General features: G+C 35.4%; 1 protein-coding gene across 1 annotated transcript in view; it reads right to left on the reverse strand.

Moving 5' to 3' along the window:
• The window catches only part of TOPBP1 (DNA topoisomerase II binding protein 1), a 48,680-nt gene that overhangs the window by 26,285 nt on the left and 590 nt on the right, over positions 1-21,805 (reverse strand). Inside the window, exons 2-12 of the mRNA XM_054595219.1 lie at positions 21,510-21,600; positions 17,179-17,313; positions 15,500-15,643; positions 14,466-14,647; positions 13,091-13,287; positions 11,258-11,431; positions 10,365-10,534; positions 8,105-8,268; positions 7,709-7,956; positions 2,098-2,441; positions 1,213-1,385 (exon numbers count right to left, since the gene is read on the reverse strand). Of these exons, the coding sequence (XP_054451194.1) occupies positions 1,213-1,385; positions 2,098-2,441; positions 7,709-7,956; positions 8,105-8,268; positions 10,365-10,534; positions 11,258-11,431; positions 13,091-13,287; positions 14,466-14,647; positions 15,500-15,643; positions 17,179-17,313; positions 21,510-21,593 (2,015 nt within the window). The 5' untranslated portion in view covers positions 21,594-21,600. The remainder of the gene's footprint in view (positions 1-1,212; positions 1,386-2,097; positions 2,442-7,708; positions 7,957-8,104; positions 8,269-10,364; positions 10,535-11,257; positions 11,432-13,090; positions 13,288-14,465; positions 14,648-15,499; positions 15,644-17,178; positions 17,314-21,509; positions 21,601-21,805) is intronic.

Below are 21,805 nucleotides of genomic sequence, written 5' to 3' on the forward strand. Positions count from 1 at the left end.
TTTATTTGTGGCAAATTTCTTTATAGGCAACATTTATGAGTATTCCACAAGCATTTGAAAAAGTACGCTCACTGTTTGAGGGTAGATCTCTAACTATGCTGTTTAAATCCGCCTTTCCTAGCCCTGGCTGTTGGGGCTCAGTGGACTGAGTGCCGGCCTGTGAACTAAAGGAGTGTGGGTTTGATTCCCAGTCAGGGCACATGCCTGGGTTGCAGGCCAGGTCCTCAGAGGGCGCGTGTGAGAGGCAACCACATATTGAGGTTGCCTCTAAAAATAAATAAATAAAATCTTAAAAAAGAAAGAAATCTATCCTTCCTTGTTTTCTATTTGACCTGTAATGAAGTAAAAGATGGGAATTAAAGTCTCCTACAGTGTATATTTCTATCGATTCCACCTTGTATCTCCCCTGGTTTTTATTTCATGAATGACTGTCATGGTCTATTTAACATATTCACATTTCAGTGTGAATAGCACTCTTGATTTATAGGCTCTCTTTTTCTTGTTTAATGCCTTGATTCAAACCCAAACTTGTCTGACATTAAAATTGCAACCCCATCTTTCTTTTTGTTTGCATTGACTTGATATATATTATTTTCTGAGTCACCTTGTTTTAGGTGTATCTCTTATTTAAAATAATTTTAAGTGTTTCATAATCTAATCTAAAATAACTATTCTTTTAGTGTAAAAGTTTAATTCATCTACATTTACTGGTATAACAGTTTTCTACTTCATTTTAAAACAGCCACCATCTAACATTCACTTAGGGTTAATTTCGATTTTGGAAGCAACTTTTAAATTAATTTTCTTTCTCCCAAAGTAGTCATCATTCCCATTTAACATTTATATTTCTGGCTGAAAACCAGAGGAACAATGAAAGTATACTGAAAAAGAAAAAAATCAACCATATACCACATGGAAGGAAATAATGCAGAGAGAAACAACATTCAATAATGGCGCACGTATCTGCTTTACAGATTCCCTTGCCGGGTGGGTGCGCATTAATGTCTGGAGTCTTACCATCTGCCAGGTACCTACCTGGCGGCACTCTCCCCTCTCCCTTGGCGCCATCGCAGACTACACTGCACACTACCCACATGCACTACAGAGCCACCCAGCCAAATTAATTTGAATGCTCTCAAATTAATGCTCTCAAGTTAGTCAAAACAAATAAAAATACATCAAGACAGCAGATACACTAAAAATACTACATACCTTGCTCCAAGGAGCTTTGCTAATAATGTCAAAGAATCTTTTTCTGCTCCCACACACTGGCTGAATGAGATAACACAATCCTCTAAAGGGGTCATTCCCGCCATCACTGGGACTGGCCTGAAGAGAGGACTTGACTTTGGATCGAGTAAGGTCTGATAGTCTATACAAGATACCTTTAAAAACAACAGAAACAATAACATCAATCTGAAATAAGCAACCAGTGGTTAACACTGGTTCGGTTATAGCAGCAATAATTTTACTTTGGGTAAAAAGCACTTTTACTTTAAACTTGTGAATGCTTACTCTCAATACATTTAAATTATAATATGTAAAGAAATATGTACATCAGTTCATTATATTAAATGCTACATTCTAAAATACTGAGGATATTAAAATCAGTGAGACTTATCATTAAATATTGCTTCAAACTTAATTTCTTCAAATAACGTATTAGTTTATAATTTTTTCCTCTTAATGCTTGGAGAGTAAAACAAACAAACAAACAAACAAATTGAACCAAACCAACAGCCAATAGTGAAATTACCAGCCAGTGATAAGCCAACAAAATGGAATAATATAAAAGTGCATGTCATGCTCTGGTTGTGAGAAAACAGGGAAAACTGAGGTCACATGAAATGATCTGAAGTAACTTCCTAATGGGAAATGTTGCTGGCCTGGCCCCTGGGAAACAATCCTCTCTCCTCTACCAGAATTAGGACCAAGGAGCTTGAACATTTTCACATTTTAGAATTTCCTTTGCAAAAAGCAAAATCCAGACACCGCCCCTACCCAAATACCAATTTAACCTAAACTGAACTGCTTAAGAAATAAACATTAACACTCCTGGCATTCAGATTTCTTCAAACTGCTACAGTATTTTCTTACCAGCCATGTATTTGTGACAACTTCTCCCACAGCTGCTTCTACCTCAGACCCCAGCAGAGGAACCACAGTATAGTCAGGAAGAGCTCTGCTCTGAAGGGATACGATTTTTCCAGCATTTTCTCTTATGACAGTTGCAATGTTAGATTCATTTTCACTACTAAAACCCAAAACAAGGAACCTCCTTTGGCTAAATAAACCTTCGTCAGGAATTGTAGAAGCATCAGGGAGGCAATGACTGACAGAAGATTGGTTTTCATCTTGCAGAGAAATATGAGTAGAATCATTGAAGGGCTCAACATGAGTAGTGTCATTAAAAGCCCCAACTTCCGACTTTGCAGCTTCAACTGGAAGAAAAAAAGAATTGTTTTCCAAATAATTTATCTTAAAGTTTTATTTCCTAGCAAGGGCATTAAGGTAACACAGAGCCTAATAATCATGACCACACTTAAAAACTAAGGTTTAACAAGTACACAATGCATAAAGCATATGACCCACACCATCTTCTGGGCCACCACCCCACCGTCCGGATTACCAGGAGTGCTATCAGTGTTACCGTGTGTCATTCGCAAGGACAACAGCAATCATGTTACTGGTTTAAGTGCTCCTAGCATTCTACAAATTCCTTGAAAATTATGAAGCTGTAGTAACTTCATGGGCGTGTCTTAGTTCCAAAACACATTCAGATAATTCACAATAGAGAATATACCATTAAGGAAAACAGTCAAGCCCTTTACATGGAATAACTGTAAAAATGTAGTAAGAAAACTATTGTTACTTCTCTTTTAAAAATTCCTAAAATGTTTCATATTGAAATTGGAGCTACTTAGCTTCTATATAGATTTCTTAAGAGAACTGATCAGGGACCCAAGCAAATGATCTTAACTTTGTTTTAAGATAAAGTTGGCTGATAGATGGGTAGTAAAAGAAAAAAATTGCTATATAAATAAGTGTTGATAACTAAACTACACAGTCCCTAGTATGCAATAAATATTGTCCAATCAAGGCTAAAAGTTTAAGAGGTAAAAACAGTGTGTTTTTGAAAACTCTAGTGGCATCCTGCTGGAAAATAACACTTCATGGTAGGGATCAGCAAACTACCAGGGCCCATAGCCTGTGGGCTAAGAACAGTATTTACATTTTAAGAAATGATTGTAAAAACAGAACAAAATAGGTGACAGGGACAGAATGTGACTGGTGAAGCCTAAAATACTTACTATCTGGCCTTGTACAAAAAAAGTTTGCCAACCTCTACTTTATGGGATTCCACCAAGCCTAGAAGCTAGTCAAGGATTCTTCACTTACTCATTTAATACAGGCGTTGTGCCTAAGTGCATTACAGGCATGTAAATAATGCCCATGATGCTATTAGGTTGATATTATCAGTAGATCTATACCCTTTCTTCAAGAGACATTTCAGGTTTTAGGAGGTTATACAACCTTCCTAAGGTCATAGTTATAAACTGGCAGAAATGATATAAACCAACATCTGCTTAATTCCAAAGTCCATAATGGTGTTTTAATACCATCTTCTTATGTCTATTCTCTTCTCCAACAGATATTAATATTTTCACTTCTAAACTAATTATTGCCACATATATCTATAAATAAGTTATATATATATATATACCTTATTTCTACTTAATGAAAGTATTTAAATTGCTCTTATTGACACCCTGAAGAAGCATAGTTTTGTCTAGAGCATTAACTGATCAGGAGATTCTTTGACCCTCAGTTTTATACTACAGTGAATAAAGGATAACAGTATATTTATAATTTAGATAGCTATATGAGGATGAGTAAGCTTAGATGGAAATAAAGATGACATGTTACCGTAAAAATTCTGCAAAGTAGTTTTAAAATTGCTATTCTTAATATAAAATGTAAAAACAAAAAATTTTTTGCAATTATAATTGTCTCACAATAACAGCTGGGGGGGGAAATACCTTTGATGTCTATATATTGCTGGTGAGGCGGGAAGAAGAATCCCAATGGGATTTTAGACTACTACTATAAAACAAACAAAAGAAATACCAAGTGCTTATAAACTATAAGTAAAGCCCTGAAGTTATTAAGAAAGTCAGAATAAATTAGCATGTTCTATAGCAATTCTTTCCATTTTAGTAGAACCCCTTTTTCAAACAGACTTCATTCAGAAGCACTGGGGCACTTCTTGATAAACCTATTATTAAAAAAGCTTCCTTGAATGACAAGTAATTCTGCTTTAAAAAACTGTAAAATACTTGATTATTTTCTTTATAAGGTGCTTGGGGATTCACTGAGATTTAATGTCACCAAATCCTTTCAAAGTCAGCAGACCACTAGCTGCCTCAGATAGGAAGACTGGAGAAACGAATCGCTTTCCTCCAGTAAGTGCCCCTGATGAAGGGTAGAGCATAAGGCTACTCCCAGTCAATCTGTGGCTTCTTTATACCAGAACATCCTAGAAAGTTAGGATGATCTGCTATGATGAACCACTAAAGCATAAGCAGTTGATATGACAAAAATCAATTTTGTCGTGCATCATGAACATAAATAGTGTGGATAAAAAAAAAAAAAAGAATACTGGAAATTCCCTTCTAGAAATATGGTAGGTTAAACATGAGAAACACTCACTATAAAACACTGGAAAATATAGCATAAAATATTAAAGATATCCATATAATTGCATAGCTGAGATTATAAGAAAGCAAGGGAAATGAAATGAATGAAGAGCATCAAGTGGTTACTGAAGCTAATGGTTACCCTGAAGCTATCTTGGCAGTAACCTAGACCCTTAAAATTTAAGGATATCATACAGAGGGACAGGTGTTAAGCCTTTGGTTTCATAGAAATTAGCAGTGGGGCAGAGCACACCCTAAGAAAACAAACCTAGAAACCCTAAAGGGAAATGCCTTCACTAAAAACGTGGAACAAAACCAATCAACTACCACCACCAGAAATATATCCTGCAAAAGTAGATAAGCAGTACACCTGGTTTGGCTTTGGGTCAAGGGGAAAACATGGCTGTCCTGGGAAGCTGTCACCATGAACTGGTCCTCAAATCAGGTAAGGGTATGAATTTACACAAGCCTGACGGTCCAAGAATGTCTTGCCAATAAACTAACTCAGAGGTGTCCTAAGTTGGGAGATTCCTAGGCTCCTGGTAGATTTAAATATGAATCTTTTCTGGAGGAACAAACTCTCACCCTCGGCTTCTCAGAACTCCCAAAGTCCTAGTAAGAATGATAAATATCACAAAAGACATGAGGAAATCAGACATCATGAACAATAACCAAGAGAACTTCTCCATTCCATTCAGATGTTGCAATTAGTTGAATGTGTTATAAGAAATAAAGAACAAATAACATGAATACAGAATAAGAGACTATTAAAAGAACTAGAACTTCTAGAAACTGATGAAATTAGAAGGAAAGGTTAAGTGACCTATACACTGAGCTCATGGGAGTTAGACAATATAGAGAATGGGGGATAAGAAAAAATAAAAAGAAATCATTAGTTCTTGGATTCAGAAAAAATAATGAATTATAAAACGACAAATCAATGATAACCCTTTGGACATGAAAAATAAAAGATGTAAAAAATAGGTAGAGGAAAAAAAGATTTTCTACAAAAAAATAGATAATGACTGACTGACTTCTTATCTAGCAACCATGGAAACAAATGACAATAAAATAATATCCAAAGAGCTTAGACAAGGTAACTGCCTAGAACTGTATGTCTAGCAGAACTATCTTTTAAGGAAAAGGGCAAAATAAAAAACATTAACAGAAACTAAAGGAATTTCTAAACGATGTATTTCAAGAGGAAACAAAATGATTCCAGGAGGGAGGTTTCAGAAACACCAAGAAAAGGGGAGAAAAGAAAGAGGTAAAACATGTTGGCAAGTCAAAATATATTGACCATATAGAACAATAATGACAATGTCTAATTGTGACATTAAAAAAGACAATAAAAATATGAGACAAAAATCACATAACCTGAGTGTACTAACGAGTGCACATGCAGGGGATGCGGTCAGCAATGTTAAAGTGTTATAAGGTTCTTGTATTATTCAAGAAATACAGAATTCTGAATAACTTTAGATTTTAAGCGAGGATGCACATTAAAGTTCCAAGGGTAACCACTGAGAGTATAAATAGTGTACACAACTTCCAAATCAGTAGAGGGAAAGATATAAAGTTTAGAGTGGGATCTGAGGCAGAAGGGGGCAAGCTCAACCCATCCAAAAGGCAAAAGTGTTAAAAAATAAGGAAGCACAGAAAAATGGGACAGAGTACAAAATGAGAAGGTAGAAAAAGAAAAATATATCACAAATAACAATAAATATATATCAATCAAATTTACAGTTAAAAAGTCAGTCATACTAAATGCCGATCCACATGAGGCAGGGATAGTTGTATTAGTATCAGACAAAATTGATTTTAAGTTAAAAAATTATTAGAAAAATGAGGATCATCATGCAGTAAAACTTCAAGTTACATAAAAAACTAAACTGGAAATTCTGGCACATGCTAAAACATGAATGAATCTTGAAGACATTATGCTAAGTAAATTCAGCCAGCCACAAAAGGACAAGTTTTTAAAAAAATATTTTATGTATTTATTTTTAGAGACGGGGAGAAAGAGACAGAGAGAAACATCGATGCATGGTTGCCTCTTGTGCACCCCCCACTGGGGGACCTCGTCCACAACCCAGCCATGTGCCCTACACCGGGAATTGAATTGGCAACCCCTTGGTTTGCAGGCTGGCACTCAATCCACTGAGCCACACCAGCCAGGGCAAAGGACAAATATTACATGATTCCATTTATATGAGCTAATCTAGAATAGTCAAATTCATAGAAAACAAAATGGTGGTTGCTAGGGAGTGGGCAGAGGGAGAAATGGGAAGTTATTGTTTAATGGGACAGAGTTTCAATTTGGAAAGATAAAGTTCTAGAATGAATGGTAATGCTGATGGCAGAACAATGTGAATATAATTAACCACTGAACTGTACACTTAAAATGGTTAAAATACTAAAATTTATGTTATATATACTTTACCACAACTTTTAAAAATTCAATGCCCAACATAGTCTATAGTAATAATATGGATTTCATGCAATTTGTGTGAAACCAAAGGCTTAACATGTGTCCCTCTGTGTGGTATCCTTAAATTTTAAGGGTCTATCTAGATTACTGCCAAGATAGCTTCAGGGTAACCATTAGCTTTAGAAACCACTTGATGCTCTTGATTCATTGTGTGAAGTACATGATTGTCTAACCACTACTCTGTACACCTGAAACCAATACAAAATAATACTGAATACTGTAAACTGCAATTGAAAAATAAATATTTCTTAAAAGTTCACATTGTTACAATTGTCACAAACTTACACAAACTAAGTGATGCTAGATATAAAACAGATCAAAGTGGAACCCTTGAGTAGAGAGAAGAGGGGGTCAGAGGGTTCAGAACCCCTTAGCTTGGCCTGCCTAGAAAAAGTTACAAACATAAAACTTAAATAAGTGTTAGTTTAACTTAAAATTTTAAAAACCTGGCAAAAATCACGTATGTATGAATACTAAAATAGCTCTTAATGACTATAGATATTAATCAACTATTTCTTACCTACTGTGTTATTATTTACATATTGAGAGAGCAGGTCTTCATCGGCTTGTTCATGCTTTTCAGCAGAAGCACACTCTTTCTTGGAGAAGCTGCTATTCTTCTTTTTCAAAAAGGATGTTTTACTTTCAGGTTGATCTGAGACTGGAATTTCTACTGGCTTGTAATTAGCATGGATATACGGCTCTTCAGGAAGCATATAACCTTTACTAAAACACTCTAGCAACCATTTTGCTCCCACTACATGAGGCCTATGAAAACAGTACATAGTTATAGATTAGTTTACATTATAAAGACTATCATCCCACTTGCCACGCAGTTTCCAAAATTACATAAACATGGCAATTTTAAGAAAAATGATCAGAGTAGAAATTGGTTTGAATTAAAAAGTGACAAAACCTGTGGGCTGATTTATCCCAAAACTGCTTCAACTCATCATCATAATCTCCCACGATAACATGAGTTACATCTTCATTGAGCTGGTTAAAACGAACTCCACCTCCATTGTTAATAAGCCTTCTCAGTTTATCTAGTTTTCTGCCACTAAAACCACAAAGATATATCTGCGAAGAAAGAAAATGTTTACTTTAGATTAATGCATGGAAGATGTTTTATTTCTCTTGCAACACATTTATTAAACACATGTTAAAAATCTATTGTGTGTAAATAAGACAACTCTTGTGTACGTTTTAAGACATATTTATAGAAAAAAAATGAGAAAAAAAAACAAGAAAAGATATACTGAGGGATGTATTCTAAAACTTTGACTTTTTTTTTAATTCTGAAATTTTGATTTTTATTACTTCTTCATAATCCCATAGCATTACTATCCCTCACAATAGATACTTGATAATTACTTTGATGCTTTACATAAAAGCCTTAATTATCATCTGATATTAGTGATATATAGCAATTTCTAAAACACAGGCAGCTTCTTAAAGATCATACTACTTGTGGTGCTGGCAGGGTAGCTCAGTTGGTTAGAGTGTGTCCTGATAAACAAAGGTTGCAGGTTCAGTCCCTAGTCAGGGCACATATGAGAATCAACCAATGAATGCTTAAGTGGAAAATACATTGATGTTTCTCCTCATTCCTCTCTCTCTCTAAAAATCAATCAATAAATTTAAAATTTTTTTTTTAAAGAGATCTGCCCTCTGCCCTGGCTGGTGTGGCTCAGTGGATTGAGTGCTGGCTTGTGAGCCAAAGGGTCACTGGTTCAATTCTCAGTCAGGGCATATGCCTGGGTTGCGGGCCAGGTCCCCACTGGGGGTGTGCAAGAGAGGCAACCACACATTGATGTCTCTCTCCCTCTCTTTCTCCCTCCCTTCTCCTCCGCCTAAAAATAAATAAATTTTTAAAAAATTTTAAAAGAAATCTTATTACTTGTAAATTTTAAAATAATAATAGTAGTAAGTTAAATGTCTGAATTCCAAAAACCCAGGTTTAAATTTTGGTTCAGCTGCCAATGATTAACCACATGACCATGGCTCGGTAAACCAATTTCCTTACCTATAAATCAAAATATCTTTTTCACAGAGTTAAATAAAGAAGAACATTTAAGTCACGAGATGAGCCCTGCTTTGTGGATAATAGTTATACAAAAATTTATTTTTAACTCTATATGCACGGATCTCAACTAATTTAATCAATATTAAAAAATCTTTTTCATGTCTGTTTTATGTTTTAAAAACATTTAAGAACAAATCTATTCCTAACTGCATTTATATCCCAAACTAAATAACCTCCATTACTAGAATATATCTGAACAAAAATTAGAAATATATACTTCCTATAAAGTAAAGAATAATTAAGTCATATCCAGAATTAGTATAGACTAGGATAAAAGAACCTACAAGACAGTGTCTGTTCTGCCAGTAAGTTGATAAGTTTTAAAAGTTATGAAAGATAAAATAATTTGCCCAATTTCCTTTCTTAACAATCAAACAGGGTTAAATCTTTGCTACTCTTTGAGAATTAATGCATAGCCTATTCATTCTACAAATAGGAGTATATTAAATAAATATTCAGCTCTAGGGGATCTAAAACATATGATGTTTCCATCAAAGCACCTGTAAGATAGTTATTCATGCACTAAAAAATTAAACAGCCCAAAAAGATACTAAACAAAGCAGTGGGTCTAAATATTAGAAATACAGGTCTTGGAATAGATGGCTTGTTACTTAAGGTCTGTGACTCTGAACAAGAATTTTAATCCTCTAAGTCCCAGCCTTAGGATAATAGACATTTTAGAGTTATTTGTGGGAATTAAATGAGCCTACACACAACATATTAATAATATATATGAAATGATTAGCACTGTGTCTAGCATATTATAAGCACTTAAAAATCCCTTAAGTGGTTCAGAAACTAAGTGATCTCAAAACACAGTAGATGGAAAGTTCAATGTAGTTAGAAGGGTACAAAGAAGAGCTGAAAACTGATAATGGACTTTGAAGGATGACAGATGAAGGTACATCCCATGCAGAGGAACCCTGACAGTTAAAGGATGGATATGGCCTAATAAGTGCATCTGTTTAGCTAGCACTGAGGGTTTATGCAGATAGGGAGCAGGCCCAACTCTGAAGGGTCTTCAAAGTCAGACTAGGAAGTACCAATGCACATTGTCACTTACTGCAATTATTACATAATAAAGACATACCCGACAACCATCTAATAAATCTTCAGGTGACTGAAATGCACTGACATCCAGATTTTCTAGATTTTCAAGTGTAGGATCCACTTTGCTATTAAGAATGGAATTATATATTGATTCATTTATGCAACTTGCATTGATGTTCGAAATATGGCTGACATCTGAAAGAGTACGACCTATGCATTTAACAAAGATGTTATAAATTTATGAAGATAAAATAACTGTGATTACATGTTTTCCAATAGATTAAGTTTTCTTATACACACAGGGCTATTAACAACTTCCAAAGTTAAGATTCAAGTGTTTTTACTGAAATCTTGGTGGCAAAGCATGAAAAGGGAAACTAAAACTAAGGTTCATATTTTATTTAAATAAAAAATATATTTAATGTATTTATTTAACAGTGGCATGCTTTTAATAAAAATCTGAAGTTGCTGGCTTTGTGGTTCAAGAAGCTTACATTTGAGAAAAGTTTATATACATTTGCTAAATTGCCAACATGTCATCTACAAATAGGAACAGTTTTCAATTTTATATGAATACAGATGATCTATAACAACTGCAGCAAACTAATAAAGGAAATGCACTAATATCTGCACATCATTCAAATTTTTAAAAATTAAGTTTTCACTTGAAGTCTTTATCTGTTAGTATTCTTAATTTCTTTAATCATCTTTTGTATTACATCAGGATATGAAAGAAAGTATGCATTCATTATAAAAAGAAACATCAGGAGTTCTGGACTAATTTTTCATTCAATTTGCTTAATATACAATTATGCCTAGAGGCAGAGCAATAAAAGAAGGAATTCCCAACTATATCTACTGATCCTATTAACAACTCAATTCTTACACAGAAAACTGGTAGTTTACTTTAATCCCAATGAGATTTACTATCACCTGTGTTAATCTGGCCAGTAGGAGTTGAAGTATCAGGCATAGTCTTTGTTTCTGGTCTAGGCTCTGTCTTGTATATGGATTCATCCTGACAAAAACCTTTCTCGACACTGTCAAAAAACCACTGTGTGGTCACACAATGTACATTCCATCGCTTGGCACATTCGTATTTCTGACCTGTCATGTTCATTAAGAAAGAAAGAGAAATGCCAACCATTAGACTCTGCCTTGGCAGAAATATTCAAACTTATGATAGGTTATGAAAAAAACCCACCTGAGACAAAATTAACGTTACCAGTAATTACTCTTACTTTTAAATAAATACATGTGCTATGTGAGGGGGTATATGTCTTACAAAATTATATAGAGACAGAGGCAACTGAAATACTAGACTTGGTTTGAGTATAGCCTCCGTCACTTAATTTCTTTAAACCAGTTTCTTTATCTGTGACACAGGAATAACTCAGAGAATTACATCATTTTAATAAGACTGTATAAAATAATTATGAAATTTTCAAATGTTTGCAATATAAAAAACATCAGCTTTGAGTAGACTACTCTTACATCATCATATTCTACTTGAAGTCCAAGATAGATATGCAGATAGATAAATTATATTAAAAATGTATAACTTTTTATTGCCTTAAAAATATTTTAACACAATGTACTTCACAACAGTATCATTGAGAAAACTGAAGTCAACATGTAATAAACAATAACATGAAAGGTTTGGGTTTTTTTTTTTAATAATCTTGAGAGGAAACGAACTACACTCAGAATTAGAAAATATCAATAGCAGTTATCAACTCTACCTACAATCATAATATCATAATTGGCCATACCCAAAATTCTGACTTAAGTACAATTACAAATTACTTTTAACAATATTTTTCTAATTTTTTTCTTATCTAGGTAGCTGAGTAAAACACTGTGTAGGTATGAGATAATAAAAACATTAACAAAATTATTTCTTATCAACTTGTGTATATTTCAAGGGTATTGGTAAAAAATATTCTCCAGAATAAAGATTATAGAACACCATCCTGGCTAGTGTGGCTCAGTGGATTGAGTGCTGCCCTGAGAACAGAAAGGTCGCAAGTTCAAATCCCAGCAAGGGCACAAACTTGGGTTGCTGCAGGCCAGGTGCCTCACTGGGGGCAGTTGGGGGTGTGCGAGAGACAACTAGTCTATGTTTCTCAGTCTACATTTCTCTCTCACATCAATATTTCTCTCCCTCTTCTTCCTTCCTTCCCCTCTCTCTTAAAATAAATAAAATCTTAAAAAAAAAAGATTATAGGACACCAAAATCAATAGCAATTTTAAGGAATTCTTCTCATTGGTAATATATTTTTCTTCTTTTAATTGCCTCATTTTCTGCTAAGTGTATCTTCAAGTTAAAACTTATTGTTCATTCAGTAAAGCTGATCCATTCAATTAAAAATGGAGCCAAGCCTTTAAAATGTCATTAGAAAGAAATGCAGTTTAGTTACATCTATTAGTTTTCTTGTTATCCATCCAAATTTCTTGTCTCTTGAGTATTTGGTAACTGTGTAGCAGACTTTAAAAAAAAAATCAAAGATCAGATAATAATTTTAGATAAAACACCACTGGAAATTTTTGTTTTATACTGATTGAATGACCTGGATGATAAACACTAGGAGAGTCACACAATTTTTCTACAGACTGTGACCCAAACTATCCTCGTAAGATTTTAGAAAAAAAAAATCATACTAGGTTTATGACACGTCAGAAGCAAAAGCCATGCTGTAAAAAATCTTAAAATGTTAAAAAGTAGAGAAAATTTTGCATTTGTCAATTTAGGAAATACAGTTTTACCTTTTGGTTCTTGTACGATGAGGTGTGTACATTCATTCATTTTCAACTGTCCCATATATTGACCTCCATGCTTAACTGTGAGTTGCTGAACCCTCTTTCTTTCTAGACCATCTAAGCCAGTCACACAGATTACGCAACCAAGAAAAATAGGACATTTGAAGTCTTCCATGTTTATATCAGTATATCTAGTTATTTTACTGGGGAGAGCAAATGGTAACAAGGAAAAAACAAACACATTAAATATATCAGATACTTTAAAATTTACCAGAAAAATAAGGACAGACAGTATCACTAATGCTTTCCTCATTTTTAAGATTTTAATTACTTTTAAGAAAAGAAGAACTCACAGACACACACAGAATTACACTAATTGCTCATCTAGATTGGCACCATGTCTCTAATAAAATGTTTCAGATAGTTTCTTGAAACTGTTTTAAGGGAAAATATTTCATTAACTCTAAGTCCACACTGGCCACAGTGGTATATTTTCCAAAATTTTAACTTTGGTTGCTTACTAGAAAAATGGAATTTGTATTCTTTTATTATACTGTATAAATAATAAACAATGATTCGGGGCAGAAACCAACAAAAATATCATCGTCAAACTGCTGCCATGCTAGGCAGATATGCTGATGAAACAGGCTGGGAATGAAGGTGCCAATGTGGAGACATGACTAGGATGTACTGGATGGTGTTGAAAGGAGACTGTAAAAATTCCTAGTTAATTCAAAAAGTGGTACCTGGACTTAGGGTTGTTATCCTTAATTTTAGGGTAAACTCAATTCTGTCCCTTGAAATAGGCTCTAAGCTCCACAAGGGCACAGATGCTATCCTGTTTTGCTCACTATGTACAACTTACTGCCTAGCTAAGGCTAAGTACATAAAATGAACTCAATTAATATTTATTGACTGATCACATCCCTGCTAATGGCTTACATGTTTACTTTCAACCTTACACATACCCAGTTTGGGAGGAAATACAACAGCCAAAATGGCTAATTTGCTCTCCATCTTAACATATGGGCACAGTATTGCAGGATAAAGCAATGTAAGAGTTATAGCCACCACAATGATTTTCCCAACTATTTTACAAACATTTACTGCTGAAAACAATTTTATTATCAAAGCATTTCTTACCTTGTAACTAATGTAAACCCACAGCCCATTCTACCTATCATTTACCCTGATAATAACAGCTTCTAGATTCTGCTTTTTCGTTTTCATTGGAGAAAAGAATAATGACCCCATTTTTGTCCTTGAATGACAAATCCAAAGAGGATACCATAAAATCTTCCCTATTAAAACCCACAATAAGCCAGAATGACAGAATTTATCACTTTTTCAAATCTAGAAACTATTTAAATGTTTTTCTTACTTCTCTTGTGACTTCTCCCAAAGTGTTTTTACCCAAGAAGGAAGCAAAATTGGTTTCTTTAGATTTGCAGCAACTAAGTATTTTTTGCTACCAACTTCTCCGGCAATAAGGTGAGTAACCGACATATTAAGGTCTCTGTATACGTGTCCACCCATCATTTGTACATATTTATGAACTTCTTCCTGTAGTCCCAAGAGAAAAATATATTATTAAGACTGAAGCAAACAACCTCTCTTCTATTTTTTTATACAATATTCTATAAGTATCTTGTTGTTGCTAGGCCTGAATGCACAAATGTTTCTCACCACCATAAAGTTAAATAACCAAATTACTTTTTGGAAGTAAGGTAAATATAAATTATAAATAAATTTTAAAATAATTACCTTATACATTATTTTCCTGTTTATCTCTTTCAACTCCAGGAAGTTATTAAACTATGTTGCTTCTACAATAAACAATATAGAACTGGCTGGTGTGGCTCAGTGGATTGCGTGCTGGCCTGTGAACTAAAGGGTCCCCAGTTCTATTCCCAGTCAGGGCACATGCCTGGGCTGTGGGCCAGGTCCCCAGTAGGGGGCACATGAAAAGCACCACACATTAATGTTTCTCTCCCTCTCTCCCTCCCTTCTCCTCTCTCTAAAAATAAAATCTTAAAAAAAAAAAAAACAATATATTTTAATTTACCACACATATTTTAAAATATGTAAGTTACATATATAACATACATATATCTCTCAGAATCTTTTTTAAGATTAACCATCTATAGTAAAAAAATGTGATTCAAAAGCAAACTCACTGACTATATAAAAAAGTGAGCGTCCTTTTAAAATTAAAAAAAACTTCAATTAGTCAGTTTTCAAGATTCCTCTGTATCCAATTTATTAAAAAAATAGAAGAGATACACTGTTGTATATTGACTTGGTTATAAATCATAAATGCCAAATGTAAGGTCTTTCAAAGTACAGTCTACACAGTGAAGAATTAAGTATGGAAATTGAAATATTGATCATATTCCTCAATACCTCAACACTTACCCTTTTGTCTTTTTCCAGGCTTGTACAAGATACAGTTACATCACACATAACCATATTATAAACTGGATGTTCAGCTCTTGGGACACATCGCTGGTGGTGCATACAAAATATGACTACTTGAGGACCAACAATTCTGCAGCCAAGCTACAAAAAAAGAAAAAGCTAAGTAGAGAAAAGAATCCCAGATTTACAAAATTACATGTTGTAATATTTACCAATTCTTTATAGAAGTTGATGACTACCGCAGAAAAATCACCAAATTGTTATAAGAAAAAAATAAAAACCATTATATAATTTCTCAGATACACTACTCATTAAATACACACATGCACACACATAAAAACAAATCAAAAAATGCAGCCTATTAAAAGAAATAAGATCTGAGAGCCGCATTCACTCAAAATTGCCACTGAAATTTTAATCTCTGAAACACATACAATCTTAATGATGGGTGATTTGAGTAATAATAGACTTACGCTATAATAATTAGGAAATACCCATATATACTTTTCAAATGAAGCATCTAGTCAATGAAGCAGTTTAAAAGTATAAGCCTAAATAACCTCCCTCTAAAATACCTCTTATGTCACCGAAAAAAAAACCAAAACAACAAAAACAAAAAAAACAAAACAAAACATAACCCTTGGCAGTTTCTACATTTATGTTGTAAATACTCTGTCTGCAGTTCAAAGTCTTTCCATGGAAGACCCACAAAGACTTCTCTTAAGATATTGCAGGTAACTAAATTACTAAAAAAATGACCTTTCATTTTTATTGATAATTGACACCAGCACATTCAAGCCAAGCTAAGCCTACAGTTGTGAAAGTCACCATGGTATGACTGACTTAAAAATCTACATGGTCAATGGTTATTGTTATCTTCTTGGTCAGCCAGGAAAAAACTGAGTTTTTGATGCTATTGATTCTGACAAGCAGTGTTATTTCCAAAATGAGGATAAAACCAACAATGCTTTTGGCAAAAGCGGGCACAGACCTTCCATATATTGTACAGATACTGCATCTACCTACTCTTCTATGTTTTCTTCTCCTTCAAACAAGAATCACTTCTTTGTAATCTGGATGGAATTACAGCCCGTTTACTTTTATTTCAATGCTTCTCTCTTGTCCAGACACCAAAAAAGTAATGAGTCAGTAGACTCTAGAATCAACAGAAAGAAATAAGATGGCTCACTGGTATATTAGCAATAGTCATCACCAAAATGCTTCCTTTTAGCATACAATTTTTTCAGAGACTGCATAAGGTACAGGTACTAAAATTCTACCTGCACAAGCATGTAGGAAAGACAGCAAGTAACCAAGCATTATTTTGTGGTCTTTTCTTACTCTTTATTATTCTCCCTGAAATATTTTGTAATCACAGAGTTTAAATACCATTAAACTCCACTAAAATGCTTCATTACTATAGGGCTCACTTATACTAAGCAAAGTTAAATCCCCAGAAATATAAAAATTATATATAACAAAAGCTTATAATAACATAATTGGCCTTTAAAAATATTCTGGTCTCCCCAAGCCAAAGGATTCCTCTGTATTCATAACTTGCATAATATTTCATGATCAGTAAAGAACTTACATCCATTGATGTAAAAAAAACAAAACAAAACAAAACAAAAACCAAAAACCACACCAATAAAGGAATATACTAGAAGTTAGCAAACCTTTTTGAGGTGATCAAAGACAACACCACTAAAAGGGTCACAGATATAAAGTGATCTATCATTCTCCTTTATCTTCAATGCCTCGTCTTCTGTAATAATCTGAAGATACTCTTCTGATTGGAACTCTTTTATTGACTGAAAGAAAAAATAAAATAAGATTGCACCTGATGGTCAAGATGGAGGCACAGATAATCATGACTTGCCTCCTCACACAACCACAGAAAAAAATTACAACTATACTACAAAACAACTATCACCAAGAATCATCAGAAAATCAAGCTGTATGGAAGTCCGACAACTAAGGAATTAAAGACACATTCATTTAGACAGGTAGGAGGGGTGGAGATGTGGAACAGGTAGTCCCACTCCACGGAGGGTGGATAAAAATTGGGAGAGATGTCTCGGGAGCGAGAGACCCCAGCCCCCATCAGACCACCCAGCCCATGGTTCCAGTGCCAGAAAGATAAGTCACCATAACTTCTGGCTGTAAAAACCAATGGAGGTTGGGGTGGTGGAAGAAACTGCAGGATTCTCAGAAGTCTCCTCTTAAAGGGTCCCCAACAGACTTAGGCCTTACGCAGACTCACTCCCTCTGGGCTCCAGCACCAAGGCCACAGCTTGAAGGGCACAAGTGGTACATAGGGAGAAAATGAATGTATGGCATCAGGGTGAGTGCCTGGGGTCAGCTTCCTTCCAGACAAAACTCCAGAGGCCAGGCAGCGGCCACTGTCCCTTTTCTGAGCCCTTCCCCACAGAGAGTCAAACAGCAGAGGCACCATATCTGACACTCCATCAACCTGGTTTACCCGCTTGCCCTAGCCAGGCGGATTACCTAAGGCTCCACCCCAAGCAATTTCACAGGTGAGATTTCTACAACAGGTCATGCTACTAAAATAGGGAGCCAAAGCAGCTCTATCCAATACATAGAAACAAACACAGGGAGGCTGCCAAAATGCTGAGACCAAGAATATGGCCCAAATGAAAGAACAGAGCAAAACTCCAGAAAAAACACAAAACAAAACAGAAATAAGCAACCTATCAGAGGCAGAGTTCAAAACACTGGTTATCAGGATGCTTTAGGAGCTCACTGGGTACTTCAACAGCATAAAAAAAGACCCAGACAGAAATAAAGATTATACTAAGTGAAATAAAGAAAAATTCAAAGGAAATCAACAGTGAAGTGAATGAAGCTGAGAATCAAATCAATGATTTGGAACATAAGGAAGAAAAAAACATTTTTTCAGGACAGCAAGAAGAAGAAAGAATCCCAAAAAACAAGGATAGGCTAAGGAGTCATGAGACAACTTCAAGCATACCAACATTTGAATCATAGGGGTGCTAGAAGGAGGAGAGAAAGAGCAAGAAATTGAAAACTTATCTGAAAAAATAATGAAAGGAAAATTCCTCAATTTGGTGAAGGAAATAGGTATACAAGACCAGGAAGCACAGAGAGTCCCACACGAGATAGACCCAAAGAGGACCACACCAAGACACACCATAATTAAAATGCCAAAGGTTAAAGATAAAAGAGAGAATCACAAAAGCAGCAAGAGTAAAGCACATAGTTTCCTACAAAGGAATTCCCATAAGACTGTTAGGTGATTTTTCAAAAGAAACTCTGAAGGCTAGAAGTGACTGGCAAGAAGTATTCAAAATGATGCAAAGCAAGGACCTACAACCTAGATTACTCTATCCAGCAAAGCTATCATTCAGAATGGAAGGGCAGATAAAGTGCTTCCCAGACAAGGTAAAGCTAAAGGAGTTCATCATCACCAAGCCATTATTATATGAAATGATAAAATAACTTATTTAAGAAAAAGAACATTAAAACTGTGGACATTAAAAGGGCAATAATTTTACAACTATCAAGTGAATCTATAAAACAAACTAAGCAAACAAGCAGAATAGAAACAGAATCATAGATATGGCATCTGGATGGTTACCAGTTTTGAGGGGGAAAGATGCAGGGATTGAGAAGTATAAATTGGTGGGTACAGAATAGGCAGGGTGATGTTAAGAACAGAACAGGAATTTGAGTAGCCAAAGAACTTACCCATTTCCCATGGACATGAACTAAGGCAGGGACGCTGAGGGGAATGGGGCCAAGGGGGAAAAATTGGGACAACTGTAACAGCATAAGCAATAAAATATATTAAAGAATAAAAAGACTGTACCTGAAATTAGTCACCTGTATTTAAATCCTATGAACTCTATCTTCAAAACCCATCTCAAATCCAGCCTTTTCTTTGCTGGAAGCTATCGTCATCTCTGCCTAGACCTCTGCAGAAGTCTCTAAAGTGCTTCCTTCTCCCTCCCTTACCCTAAATCTGTTCTCCATAGAACATCAAGTAATCTTTTTAACACTATAAATCAGGTCGTGTTACTCCCTGCTCAAAAATTCCAATATGCTCTAGCTGGTGTGGCTCAGCGGATTGAGTGCCAGCCTGAGAACTAGGTATGATTTCCAACCAGGGCACGCGCCTGGGTTGCAGGCCAGGTCCCCAGTTGGGGGAGTGCGAGAGGCAACTGATCAATATATCTCTTGAACATCAATGCTTCTCTTCCTCTCTTTCTCCCTTCCTTCCCCTCTCTCTAAAAATAAATAAATAAAATCTTAAAAAGAAAAACAAAATCCAATTCCAATGGCTTCTCAGCACACTCAGAATAAAATCCACAATTCTTATGATGGCCTGCAAGACCACAGAGCCTGGCCCTTGCCTCCCCGTCTCCCCGTCTCCCAGTCCTTAGCTTTTACCTTTCACCCATCTTGCTTTTTCTCTAGCCACTTCTGCTTTCTTGCTACAACTGGAACAAGCTAAGCATGACCTCAAACAGAGGTTTTGCTCTTGTTCCCCCTTCCTGGGATACTCTTCTTCCACATCTTCACAAGACTCAATCCCTTACTTTCGACTTGCTCAAATGTCACCTCCTCTGAGATATCTTTCCTGTTCATGCTTTTTGAAATAAAAATAGCCTTTTCCGCCAGTCTATGTTATGTAGAAAAATAACACTGATAACATTTCATGATCTTGTTTGCCATCATATCCTGGCACCCAGGTAGGCACTCAAATATTTTCTGAACAAAATTTGAAGTCCTTATGTTAAATAAATACTTAGTGGTCCTTTTAAAACAATTAAGTCAGATCATGTCACTGTTCTAATTAAAACCCTTCAGTGGCTCTCCAACTCAAAGAAATAGCCATAAAGTTCTTACAAAGCCCTACAGGACTTCTTTGCTCCTACCCTGTTAAGCACTCCTACATAGTCTTCCGCTATCCCTTGCTTACTACGCTAGAGCCACACTAACGTTGGATAGACACTCTAAGCACCTTCCCAGGGGCCTGTCTGATTGCTCCCTCTGCCTGAAACCCTCATCACCACATGTCCACAGAGCTAACTATCTCATCTCCTTCAAGTATACCGAAATATCTTCTCCACAAAGGATACTTTGATCACACTCTTTTTAAAATTACAACCTTCGGGTCTCCTCCTCCCCCAACAAACGTCTTCCAGATCCCTTAACCTGTTTTGCTCTTTTCTCTTTCCATAGCACTTAGCACACTGTAACATACTATATAGGTTACTTATTTATCATGTCTGATAACTGTTTATTTCCTCCTGCAAGAACAGAATGTAAACTCTGAGAAACCAGGGATCTTTGCCCGATCACTGATGCATCCCAAGCATCCCACATATTTGAACAGTGCTTATCAGATGTGGACACCAATAATTATTAGCTGCTTGAGTGAACCTTAAGGAAAACCTTGCTACAACAGAGCTCCTTAAACTTTAACATACACAGGAATCACACTAAGGATCTTGTTAAAATGCAGATTCTAATTGGTAAGTCTGAGCTGAGTCCCAAATTTGGCATTTGTAACAAACTCTCAAGCCGTGCTGATACTGCTGGAGTCTGTGAGCAGCAAGGCCCCACACTACCCCCGGATTCTCCCATATCATACTGTACACAATGAAACATACTTTAACATTAACGAGTTAACCAAAAACTTATTTGTAACTAGTACAAGACTCAAAAAATTTCAACACACAAAGGTCTATTCTGACTAGAGAAAAGAAAGCAACTTATTTTCCAAGAACAGCAGGTCTGCCACTTTCAACAGAAATAGATTTAATAGATTTAAAGTCCCCCAAAATATATGATATACTTACATTAATTTAAAATACATAACAATGATCTACCTGTTAATGGAGACTACAGTAAAACTATGTATTACGAAAATAACTAAGACATAAAAGTCCAATAAATCAAAAACGCTTAAGAAAAAAAGAAAATTCAAAGCATCTAACAAGATATTTTCAACTGTTCTTACCTCAAGAGCTTTCAGAAAACATTCGGAATTGTCTGAGGACTTTAAAAACTTCACAAAAAGTGGTTCTTTGTCATTTTCGGACATTTTTGAACTGTCAAAATAAAGGAGCCATTAACGAAAACAAAACCACATTACTCATGACGTTACATGCTTAAAGCATCTATATTTTCTGGCCAGACAAGAATGCCTAAGGGAAGACGTTGCGGCCTTGTCCACGAATTCATTCACTTCGTTCGTAGGAAACGCTGGAATGGGGGCAAAGGCAAAAAAAAATGTGACACCAGTCCCTGCAAGTC

Source organism: Pteronotus mesoamericanus, unplaced genomic scaffold, assembly GCF_021234165.1.
Source record: "Pteronotus mesoamericanus isolate MK-2021 breed Mesoamerican mustached bat unplaced genomic scaffold, CSHL_Meso_final scaffold_54, whole genome shotgun sequence".
Classification (NCBI taxonomy): Eukaryota; Metazoa; Chordata; class Mammalia; order Chiroptera; family Mormoopidae; genus Pteronotus; species Pteronotus mesoamericanus.